The 12,773-nt window shown below is 37.9% G+C and overlaps 1 protein-coding gene across 1 annotated transcript; it reads right to left on the reverse strand.

Moving 5' to 3' along the window:
• Positions 1 to 4,711: 4,711 nt before the first annotated feature.
• LOC131681465 (endocuticle structural glycoprotein ABD-5-like) lies at positions 4,712 to 11,162 on the reverse strand. The gene is made up of 2 exons (XM_058962268.1): positions 10,913 to 11,162; positions 4,712 to 5,014 (listed from the first exon to the last, which is right to left on the reverse strand). Exons 1-2 carry the CDS (start codon positions 11,083 to 11,085, stop codon positions 4,774 to 4,776), a joined length of 414 nt encoding a protein of 137 aa, XP_058818251.1. The 5' UTR covers positions 11,086 to 11,162; the 3' UTR covers positions 4,712 to 4,773.
• Between the last annotated feature and the right edge of the window lie 1,611 nt (positions 11,163 to 12,773).

Genomic DNA, 12,773 nt, shown 5'->3' on the forward strand with positions numbered 1-12,773 from the left:
TGTAGACGATTAGCTTTACACACAGCGAGGAAACGGGTGCAAGTGTTACTGGTATCCGAAAAATTCGTACAATGTTTAACTGTGTGCGGGCATATGCCACCACTGCTGAAAATCCGTAGCGACTACCGCTTATTGTACCATCCGGACGTTACAGTCAGCCATGATGTTGCTCGTTTGGCATGCGAGTAACGAATGCTTCAAACGGAAATGCGGCGCATTTATTTACTACCTCTCGTATTTGCTTGAGCCAATTTGGTGCTTTCTGCTTACGGCTCGTGAATGGCAATTTTCCCCTTTTCCGACAACTTTTCTAATTTCAGCTATTTTCAATAGATTACTGCTACGATAGAGAAACGCGAGGTAGTTCTATCACTACTGGATGTTTGCGCAGATGTGATCGCTGTCGATCGCTGCCGGTTGGTATTGACAGCTCGCACTCCTGATAATAGGGTTGCTCTCCAAATATTCCCTTTTTAGTATAGATGGTAGGGTTCGTAGAGGACCGGAGGTAAAAGATAACCTTGAGTCAGCACTAGGATCGGTTGAGGTTGCAGACGCTTTGGATGACGTCTCACGTCCAGTTAGAACAGCTCTTGAAGAATTTCCAGCAGCAAACTGGCTTCTGAATATGGTTTTGGAGCTTCCGATGTTTCCAATGAACCAGCCCTTTTGATACCCCAAGTGTTCAAGAGTAGATCTAATGGTACGATAGATTGGTTTTCCGCATTCCGAATATCTGTGATTCCTGTACTTTTACGTATCCGATTGCCATGGAATCGGATCAGCTGCTGACAGTCTGGTAGCTACACATTGTACATAACGGTTCCGATCCGTTTCACAACTTCGCATTCTACCCAGTTCTTACTATTGCCTTGATGAACTTTAGTATGAACGTTGGCCTTGACCTCGAAACTTCTCGCTTTGACGTCATGTTTACGGCCAAACTGCTGGGTCTGTTTGGAACCTACATCATTGCAAAATTTCAAATAAAAAGTATAATAAGTAAGTATATAAGTAAAAAACCCCCGAATTGAAAAATGGTCTCAAAACCTCAACGTAGGGGCTAGGAATTTTTTACATAGATAGTGTATGCAAAGTTTGAAATAAATCGGTTAACCTTCCGGAAGTCGCGCTAGTGCACTGAGTGCACGCTGCTCTGAAAATCTAGCGAAATCGTCTTAGGGCCCCAGCGGTTGCTCGTTCAGTGGGCCATAAGCGCGACTTCCGGAGGGTTTAGTATTTTTTTAATGGCACACCGCAAATCATGACTTCTTCGAAGTCGGTTTTATGGTATTCCGGCACTTCCTCATGCTCCAAATCGTTCGGGGAAGAGTTTTGATGAAAGAAAATTAAATATTCGATTGCTGTGTGAAATGAAGTCTTTCCATAATGGAGTTAAAGATGCATTAACACAGAAGTTTTCGGTGCAGTTCGTGAATAAGAGGTCTAAATATGAATTTTGTTTATTTGTCACATGGTTGATTTGGTGCCTGCCAAATTCTGATATTTTGATACATTGAAGTGTTTCATTTTCGCCTACGACTGGGAGTAAGATAGATTCGTTTTCAATGTCTACGAGGAAGTTGGTATTACGTTGATTAAAGTCGCCATAAATATGCAATTTTACTTCAGGTTCCATGTTTTACATGATAGATTCTACAGTTTGAAAAAATAGTTCAAATGATTTTTTGTGAACATTTTCAGGTGGAAAGTACACAGAGGAGAATATGTGCACTTCTCCTCATATTACTGCTTTTGCCCATATATGTTCAAATTCTATATGTTTCATGGTTTTTATTTCTTCTGAAAAGTCTGCGTTTATGGCTATAATGACTCCTCCTCCAGACTTTTTTCTTACAAAGAGACAAATTACGGTCAAGCCGAAATACATTAAATTGATTTCCAAAAATTTCTTCGCTTCTTACGCTTTCATCCCAACTACTTTCTGTTCCAAGAATTATATTAAAAGAAGATGAAATTATATTTTGTTAGATTTTTTTCATTTTGGCTGGGTATTTCATTCGATTAAAATTTTGGCAATAGACTAAAATTTCAGTCGAATTCTGTTGTGGATGCGAAGAAGTTTTTGGAATATTTAAATTACTTACAGTTATATTTTGTTCCTCTATATCTATTAAATTACTCTCTGGTGACGCCGATAATGCTCTACCGCCTAAGAAAAGAATCTCCGCTCGCAAAGATAAATTGCGTGCGAAGGATTCAATTGAAGCACATTAAAGTTTTATTTTCCTGTAAATATTTTGAAGACCCACGGTCCTTTAAGCTCACACAGCGAGCCGTGTCAAATAAACGAATTACAAAAAAAGAGCTTGTCCGGCAAAGTTATCGACTTCTGCTCCCATGGTCAGGTTGACAATCAATGCACTTAGCTCAGACAAATCTCGGTCCAAACTAGTGATCGCGTATCCAAATCGAAGAGCTAGGCGTTATCAACACTCTCTACCTAGTGATTTCGAAAAATATATATTTTTCGAAACTCCACTGCGGCATGTTTTAACCAGCCACTGCAAACTCAATTATCGCATGCCAACTATTCAGCGCGCTGAGTCATTTTCATGTGATCTGTGTGAATTAGACTACGAAGCCTCATATCATGCTAAGCAGCAGCACAAATGCGATTACGAGTTTTCGGCCGTCGTTACATAGACGACACCGTGCATGTACGACTGAAACTCAGAAAGTTACCAAAGTTTCTTATCCAATGTGGTAAAGAGCTTTAGGCTTACTCGCAAGCGTTTTGAGCCACTTGAAAGTTTATTTCACCTACTGTTTGTTTTTGTGTTATTTTCCCACCCTTTCAATTCTACTTCCTCCCTGTTCCTCCTCTTCCTTTCCTTTCGCTCAGGAAATGATGAGAAGACAGACAAGGCACAAAATCCCAACTACATACGAGAAACGTGCCATTTCAGCCAACATATTCTGATTCCTAATCTTTTGTTCGCATCAAAGACATCATAGTGTCTTCGAATGGCTGTTCTCCGGTGACTGCTAGGTTTATCACTAGAGTGACAGAAAAATTACCCCCATCAGCCCACTTCTGAGTCGGTTCTCACTATAAAGAGGAACAAGTTTGTCTTTGCCAAAAGACATGCTGATGAACTTGAATTCGAAGTAATGCTGCCTAAGCTCGACCCTCATCAGCAGAAGACAAAAGTTAAGCCCGTAACATATCAGGCCTGTTCTAATGACCCTTCTAGTTTTCCGATATGTATACTTCGCATCCTTGGTCTCACTTGAGTAATATGGCTCTAAATTTTCATTACTTTCCCTACCCAGTAATCTCTAGCTATTTGAATGTCATCAAAATGTAAAAAAAAAGAAAATATGACTACATAGTCGAAATAAAAAAGAAAAAAAAACTCTTCCAATTCTACTTCCTTCTCCTCCTTTCCTTCCGCTCAGGAAATGATGAGAAGACAGGCAAGGCACAAATCCCCAACTACATACGGGAAACATGCCATTTGAGCCAATATATTCTGATCCCTGATCCTTTGTTCGCATCGAAGACATGATAGTGTCTTTGAATGGCTGTTCTTCAGTTACTGCTAGGTTGATCACTACAGTGAATGAAAAAATGACCCCCATCGGCCGACTCCTGAGTCGTTTTCTAGTCCCACCAGGAGTGTCGAACAAGTCTAGCTACTGGACCAACGAGCTTGAAGTTTGTATGGGATTTTTTGACAATTTACATGGAGAAAACCCACTTGCTCACATTTTCGCCACTATGTGGCACCGTATACACTACAATACCACTAAAAGTGAAACTAAAGAAGACAATTGTATTATCTACAACTTTGTCGAAGACCATAAAGCGATCCAACACGAACAGAAAAAGTTGTTAAACTTTTAACGAAGTGATGCCAGTGTTAGTTTTGATGTTACTATGTTTCAATTGCCGCAAGGTTCTACTGTATCGATTTTGTTGGCTATTTTCGGCAAATTTGAGACTAAGAGAAACGAAAGCAATGAAATTGAAAGACGGATAGGTATTCTAGAGTGAATCAGTTATAAACTTAGAACGGGAAACTAGAACTAGGCAGGCTCATATGGGCATGATCGAAAGGAAATGTGAAGAATTCTTTGCCTTCTGCAGAGTAGGAGTTGGGCGTTGCACCCAAGTCTACCGCATGGTCTATGGTAGAACATAACTCATCATGTTTTACCGCCGACGCCAGTGTTAGTTTTACACGGGGCCTTACAGTTCTTGATGAACATGATGGTGGTGGTTCAAAAGTCGATATTAACGAACTATTTTTGTCTTGCGAACAAATGGTTGGGTTTAGCTGAATGGTATTTTCGGAAGAATGGTAATATATGAGATGAGCCATATTTTGGCTGTAAACAGTTAGTTCCACATTTTAACGTATAGAGGACACCAACACTGACTTTTTACTGGAGGGAGATAGAACTTAGGTGTCTTCTAGAAAGTTGTAGAACATGCTTTTTGTAATAATTCTTCTGAATACGTCTTGTATTGCAATCGGTTTATAAGGTGTTTTCTGCAAATAGCCCTCGAAACTCAGCTATTTCCTTAGCGGGTGCGTTTTACCGCATCTTACCCATACAACTAAAAGATCAAACAGCAAAGTGTAATCGGGAATTTTCTCTATATATGCGACTAAAGTTGGCCTTCACGTCATATATTTTCATTACATATCAATCATTTTTTATCATAATTTTCTACGAGGAAACAAGCGTTTTTTCGACCTTACAGTACACAGCCACTTACCACCTAACACCGTTTATGACACTCTACGCACTTTCTATCGGTGCATCCTGTCCCGGTTGGATTCCTCCAGTCGGGCCGGTACCCACCTTAGGATGGTACCCGTTCTCGTCGGCCGTGTAGTTCACCCAGTAGGTTTTTCCATCGGGTGCGACAAACGAGTACGATCCCTGCACGAACAGGGCCTTCACGTCGTTGCCATCGGCATCCTTGATGTCCCGGTACGTGCCGACCTCGGATCGAATCTGGCCGTCACTAAGCTCGTATCTATAAGGTCGAGAATGTGTGATTGTTATGAATAATATAAATTAGTACTAAATACCTAAAAACTTTGGAACAGGCAATTGTAATTTAAATATGTCATTACCATAAATATTGCACGTCTAAACCCTACTTTTTTGGAAATTACATATATGTGATCTTTTGAATTCAGCTATCGTATTTTATTTGTATTAAAATTTAGCATCATTTTATAATTCACAAATAGTTTCAAGATTAGAATAACAAGGCCTGTACGCACATTAGCTAGAAAAAATCAGGAACCGAACATATCCTTCACAAAATTGATACGATGTAGCGTGCTCAGAACACTTTCGTTCTATTCATCCTATAATTACAACATTCTTCCATGCCCAATTTATTCTACCGCATCAAACCTGAAAAAGGCAGGTTTTTTCTAGAACAAATACAATAATCGAGGAACTCTAAGTCAAATAGCGAAAAGTAATGGATTTTTTGCTGTCAAAATTCGCCTCGAAGTACCTAATTTGGGAGGTCATATGCACTTGTGTGAAAAAATTGACATCCCTGCGTGAACTTGAAAGAAAAAATTCAATTCATGCCCGCCTCGATTAATGAAATGTCTGATTCGTTTCCCTCGTCACTCGTTCTTCTGACACAGAGCATTCAGGTTCGGACATGTTCGGTTGCAGAAGCAAACTAAATTTTGTTTCTATTCCACCTAGGAGAAGGATTATTGTGCAAAAGTACACCAGATATAAATTATGCTGTTCAATATGCTCGAAAATGTAGAATATTCCAACTCCTGCCTTCAAACTGCCCACATATTAACAAATGAATGCTTTCGTTTGTGAAGAAATTTATATTTCCTCTGCACTCAAGCATTCGATTCTGCATGAAATTTCAGTTAATTGGAAAGTAAATGAATGAGGGAGGTGGTGAATCTGAATGTTGGTTTCGGTAAATACAAGCAGAAATAGATAAATGATTTTGAAATTTCGCAGCACTGCTGTGTGGCAAAAGTTGTGAATCATTCCTGACCCAAGGCACCATGTACGATGAGAAAATCTTCTCCTTGTATAAAGTATTAATTTCTTGAAAACGGACCTGAAGAAGAATATTTAAGTACCATGATTGTCGCTTTCACCAATCGCATCTAGAAATGGTATCTTGAAGGGTTGGTAAAAATTATAGTTGTTCGTTATTAAGGGGGTCTTCTACTCTCGCGGTTTCAAAAAATCGATTTTTTTTTCTTTGTATATTTTCAATCTATATGTATCTGAGAATACGCAACAGAAAGCATTTGGTAAAAATCATATTCCCATCTCCGGCCGTTTCTGAGATACTATAAGCGCGGCGCACCACGATGGCGCTTGTCACTGGAAAAGTCATTGTTTAAAGAATTCACCTGTCCATTCTTGAGGGTTTATTTATCTGTGAGCGTCTGTGAATGGTTTCTTGTTTTTTTGGGGGGACGATATTATCGTACGTAAGAAAAATGCGTCGGGCATGTTGAGAAGCGTATGGGAACTAGATTACGAAAACTGAAGAAAAAACCAAAGGTATCGGTGGGAAAGGAAAAGAAAGTGGACGGACAAATCAATCGACCAGCTAACAAAATTTTATGGGCTGGCAATTCGGAGAAACTCAAATTGTGTAGAACATATACGAAATGCAATCTGGCCTTCCCTCGAACACTGCTCGTCATCGAACGTAAATACCCAACACTCAAGGTGTTCACCCGGCGTCAGCTCGAAGTAAAAGGAATTTTAGAAACTTTCGAACATGTCAGAATTTACGAAAGTCTACCATTCAATGATTTATTAGAAAGATGCTTGGGAGCTCACACCCAAAACATCAATGAATCTCTGAATAGTGAAATCTGTTCCTTAGCGCCAAAACACATGCACAAATTTTGGCAGGCAGGTGGTCAATGTTGTGACTTAATTGGCAGTCAGTATCTTCAACTAAGGATTTTCATCGATCTTACAAGCTATGGAGGCGATGGGAATTACCTTGGGGACTGAAGCTGAAAGATGTGCTACTCGACTCGACAGTATAACGACGTATAACTCGTTCTGAACGCAAAGTGGGTGTCGCGGCAAAACAGGCCCGAATTCAACAGACAGAGCAAAATGTGCAAAACCAAGAACATTTTCGTGATGAGGAAGGTGAGCTCTGCGGACGCGGTATAGTAGATTATCTAGTATGTTACTACTATCGAGTTATACACCGTACTTTATCTTTAAATGCGTTTTCCCGAAAGTAGTGGTTTTTAAGCGGTCAAGTAAGACTTTTCATAGAAGTACTGGTCCTATTTCAATAATTTTTTCTCCAATTGTTCAGAAAATATACCGCTATGTTTGGTCGAGAGGAATTTGCAAAATGTCAATTTGTTCCATTTTTATGGTCCCTAATAGGCCAAAAAATAACGTATAAATTGTAAATTTTCACAAATCGTTACATAACTTTTACAAATTATAAAATAAAAGAAATCCCTCTCGTCTAAACATAACCAACGTAAAAATTTGAGTTTTCTGATTACAGATTACCCAATTTGCCACAACTTAACTTAAGCGAGACCTATGCAGTTCTTCTCGTCTACAAAAGTAAAATTGAAAAGCCAAAACATGTATCCTCAAAATAAAAAAAAATTCTAAATCCATTGAGTAGATGCTTTACAATTTATTCCCAAAAAAAGTGCTCAATTTTAAGCCTCGCGAGTAGAAGACCACCTTAAGACTTCTTAAGTTTCTCACTTATCTAATAATATTACCTAACGCATGATGTGAAAGTATACACAAATCATGAATGTAACTTCATTTTTAAATTTTAAATATCGTGATACTGATCTAGCGCCAAATTCACGTGATACCACGACTGTGAATAGCGGCACCAGGCCAAAACAGAGTTGAGTTATTTCACCACATCCACAAATAGCCTGCCCTATCAGAAATTTTAGGGCATAATTTCACATTTTCTTCTCTCGAATAAACTTAGGAACGGTAAACTTGGACTTGACGCTGAAATATTTCTGCCCGTGGAAATCTAGGGAAGCGTGCCTTTAAGGAAGATTCGTCCTCCATAACGGGTGCGGGTTGAGTTTTCTAAGACAGATTTTTGCTATGATAAGTTTTTGCTAATTCTGATTTGTTGTTTTCTACACCTTGTATACACGTAGTGTAGAACACTGCATTTTCGAACGAAACCAGGGGTCTTGAATATCCATTGTTTTTCCTCATGATGTAAATAAATTTAAAAATCAAATTTACAATGAATATTTCTACGACTTTTATTCAGGCTTACATTCATCTGAACACATATTTCGAGGATTTTTCATTTCTATTGTATTTGTTTTGGAATTTTTTTCACCTGAACATTAGTGAATACAATTCAAAACAAATATAATGGAAATAAAAAATCTTCAAGATACTTGTTCAGATAATTGAAAGTAGAAATGTTAATTTTAAACATTGGCTCAACCTTCTGTATAAAAATCACATTAAAATGAGAAAAGCAAAAATAACCTAGTTTTGTGGACAAGTTCCGACTTTGCCCATTTCTAAACGTAGCTTACATTGAAGTCCGAATTTTACGCCTAACGTTTATGTACGACATTTAGATTCTGATGGATTTAAAAATGCTTCACGTCTGCATTCTCGATATTATATTCTGCCGCTCAAGTGCGCAAAACACGCATTTCAGAGTTTTGATTTTTTATAACAAATTTTATTCTTCCGATAAAAAAAACTACGCCCATTTTTGCAAAACAAATATCTATAACTTTGCTGAAGACAGCATATTAATAAAGCAAAAGGGGGCAGCATAGCGTAGTTGCTAAATCAATTGCCTTGAATGCAGCTCACTTGTTTAAAGATTTTGCCAAAAAGATTTCTCTAATCCGAAAAAGAGACGAATGACCCTAAGGTTAAAACCTTTATAATTAAAATTAAAACAAATAGAATTTTTTTTTTAAATTTTATGAAAAAAGTTAGTTAAATACAAAAAGCGTAAAACTCGGCATATAAATTATTTCAAAAAACCCCGTCGAATAGTTGGACGTAATAAGCTGTTTAAATATAAACGAATATTACTCCTCAAAATCAACTGCAAAAGCTTAAAATGCCTCTTAGTAAAAAAATTGAAGACTTTAACCACTTTTACCACAGAGACTCGAAATAAACGATTCTTATGCGAATAGAGCTCAGTCCTAGTTTTACGATTGAAGTTTAATTAGCCGATCCTTACGCTCTAATAGAATTAAACGGTTTATGCGAAGCCGAATGTGTCCATCCGACTATTACTTTCTGTGGCTTAATTTAAAAAAAAACATCAAAAAATAAATATTAATATTCCAACTAGGTTCAACTACCGGCCCGATCAAAAATGGTTTTACTAAGCCTGTTTTCAATAGTAGGGGAGACCGGGGCTAGTTGGCGGTGTTTTCAGTTTTCAATTTTTACCGCTTTGATGTAGGTAGATCTTCCAAAATAGAACACGCGGCATGAAAGAGTAGACTGTTGGCAACATCTCTGATTTTTTGTTAAAGTGTTTGATGCATTGTCTCCATTTTTATAGAAAAAAATATGTGACGCAAAAAACCCGCCAACTTACCCCGGCCCTGGGGTAAGTTGGCGGTATGTGTAGGTACTCCAAAAACTAAGTAATTAAATCGAGATTCAATTACTTCAAGGGTCCTTTTGGAACATGCTGAATGTCTGTATATTAACCGACAATTGCTATTATATTTCACTTTCAATACCCCGGTATTTTGACTTTGACGCGTACTCCCTATTCAAAAACAAATTTTCGAAATTCTTTATGCGATTGGCCGGAATAAATGTCTCCTGCATGGACGAGATACACAAGAATGTTGTTCTTACTTTGTAGTGAATTCCAGAAATAAAAAGTTTTGATGACTTTTTTGCACTGTAAATAGTACCGCCAATTTGCCCCGCATGCAACACCGCCAACCGCATATTTTATTAAAAACTATTTAAAAAATAACTTTTGTTTGTGGATAGATGTAATATCTATACGGATACTGAAAGCTCTTTTCAAGCGCTATCGAAAAATATAATCATTCGGGAAATAGATTGAAAATCACCCTAAATAACGCGAAGTATTTAAAATTTAGAAAATTTACTTGGTATGCTCGAAAACACAATATCACCCACAACTTCCACCAAACAAATCGTTTTGTTACAAAAACACATTGGATAGTGGATTTCACAAAGCTTGAGCTACACAAGCAGAGGCAGCGCTATATGTCTAATAGAAACAGAAAAAAAGGATTCCACCAACTTACCCCAACCGCCAACTAGCCCCGGTCTCCCCTATTCTGCATTTTAATCTTGATCATAAATCTTGATAAACAAAACCTTTTACTTCATACAATTTGGTTAAGTATTTCAAAAATATAATTACAAATTTAAATGAAATTTTTTGTTTGGCAGCCAGACATATGACTAAAACACTTTGATTTCAAAAACAATTAATTTAATTTACACACAAAAAATTAAATATTCGTTAGATTTGATTCCAACAAATTATAGCTCACAGGTTTATTGACCATTACAATTAAGGAAAATGAACTTGAGAATACGTCAAAATAACTATCTGACCTGGCAGAATATTGAACGAATTTCAATATTCATAGTTTCAAATACCAACATTTTTATTACTTCAAGAACCCTATCTTCCCAAAGTATTCATCGGGTTCGTTTTGTGCCGTTATCAAAAGTCCAAAAATGAATCAAGTAAATGCACCGAAACCGAGCAACGATCACTTTTCACGTGAACACGATGAATCGTTATCACTTAGTTTCAATTCATTCGATTTCACTTGCTACGAAATGGCCATGTTAAACAAAATTAAACAAGTGTCCCTCTGCATTAATTGCACTACTCCGGTGGCCCACTTACGTGAACTTGTATCCATCGGGCCCATTATTTTCGCTGAAATATCGCACAGTTTCCACATCCTGAGCTGCCGTCCGAGGAGCTGCATCCGGCGCCTGTGGTGCTGGTGCCGAGAAAACGGCTCTTCCCGCCAACAACACGCACATCACACTCGCGAACACTATTAGCTTGCACATTTTCAATATCGATCGATATGACTCGAATGGAAATAAACCTCAAAACAAATCCTTTCCGATCAAACTCGCAGAACTTACGTCTGGGTCCCCGTAGTAACGATCTCAACTGCGCGAATGATGCCTTCTCGCTTTCGGGATAATGCTTTTATACCAACGTTTAAATCGTAAACAATAAATCCAACGTACCCCGAACAGCTCTAAAGAACACCGAAAGCAACTTTTGCCAGATTATTACTCCTTCTCCCGGAGAAAATAAACCCATCTTGCGGCGTTTCTTGTGGTGACTTTGACTTCTGTAAATCGTAACTCAACGACCGCCTGCCTGTAAGCGACGAACCTTCTCACCAACCATCAACCCAGAGAAGAGCGAGCCAATTTAGCTGAGCGCAACCAAAGTCAGTCTGGTGTGGATGCTCGCTGTCATCATATCCAGTCCGATGGACGATGGTGAGCCAAAACAAAGTCTCTGCTTGACCGTGTATACGAGTCCGATCCGACAAAGCAAATCATGGGAAATTGTGTTGACGAAAATTCCACAAATAACTGACATGCATGAATGATTTTTACGGTTTCCACTTCTGCAGATAGGAAGAGATATAGCTCACTTGAAGAATATTACAGTTTATCGAAGATTAGATGCTTTGATGATTCCTTCCTACTAACCTTTCCGGGTTGTTTTAAATTACCATGCTAAGCAAGATTTGGATGGCGGCCCGCTGGTTCATTTTCTTCTATTGAATTCAATTTCGGCAAGGTTTCACTCACCCTCGCCAGACGCGATGTTGAATGTGGAACAATATGATTTCTTTCGTGTAGCTCACTAAAGGTCTCATAATTACCTGGTGGCTACGACTAGTAGCTTACCAAAACAAGCCAAAAGACAGTAATGAATTCGAAAAAAGGTTACTTACGTTTTCGCAAAGGGCTTCCGCACATCGAAAAGGTTAGAGTCAAGAATTATTACTTCTGGATTTATTCAGAATGGCCGCCCTTTAGAGTTATTCAATTGATTTTTAAACATTTTTCTACTATTAACTGTTTCTCATATTTTAAACATTTTTGCGATTGTAGTTTCATTTTGTCAGGTCGCATGAATTATATGATTGTTTTAAGTTTCCGCCGCCTCTCTTCGTTTATTCCTTCGTTTTGATTTATTTTGATTATCACCATAACTACTTGATTATTTCCACTTTTTCAGTGTTACCACATTTTTATTTCTTTTTTCCAGTTTCACCTTAAAAATTATATCGATTTCGACAGCATAAGTCACTAAGTGACTTTACGCTTGTCCGAACATGCCGCAGACTCAGGTGATTCGCATTTAATGCCAAAATATTCTGACTCATGAATGAGGAAGACAAAAGGTTAAATCGCCGGGAAACTCTAAGCTTGCTCATAAGACCCTATTTCACGCTTTTCTAATCTTACTTCCTTCAGCACTTTGGTTCTTAATATTGAAACATATTTCACATTTTCCAGTCTCTTGTATCCTTCAGCACTTTGGCTCTTAATATTGAAACATACACAGAAAAAAATATTTTGTAATTTTAAATCTATTTTCATGCACATATTTGGAGCATGAATATAAATGTAAAATTAAGTTCCACCACAAATACACACAACTTGTAGTGCTTTCTTCAACGAATTTTATTATAATTTTACACGTTGTTTGAAGATTACAGTTTCAA

The sequence above is a fragment of the Topomyia yanbarensis genome, chromosome 2, assembly GCF_030247195.1.
Source record: "Topomyia yanbarensis strain Yona2022 chromosome 2, ASM3024719v1, whole genome shotgun sequence".
Taxonomy (NCBI): domain Eukaryota; kingdom Metazoa; phylum Arthropoda; class Insecta; order Diptera; family Culicidae; genus Topomyia; species Topomyia yanbarensis.

Coding starts and splice junctions, on each gene's coding strand:
- LOC131681465 (XM_058962268.1), bottom strand. CDS start 11,085: ATGTGCAAGCTAATAGTGTTCGCGAGTGTGATGTGCGTGTTGTTGGCG. Junction 5,015..10,912: donor CCCGATGGATACAAGTTCAC/GTAAGTGGGCCA, acceptor TCGACCTTATAG/ATACGAGCTTAGTGACGGCC.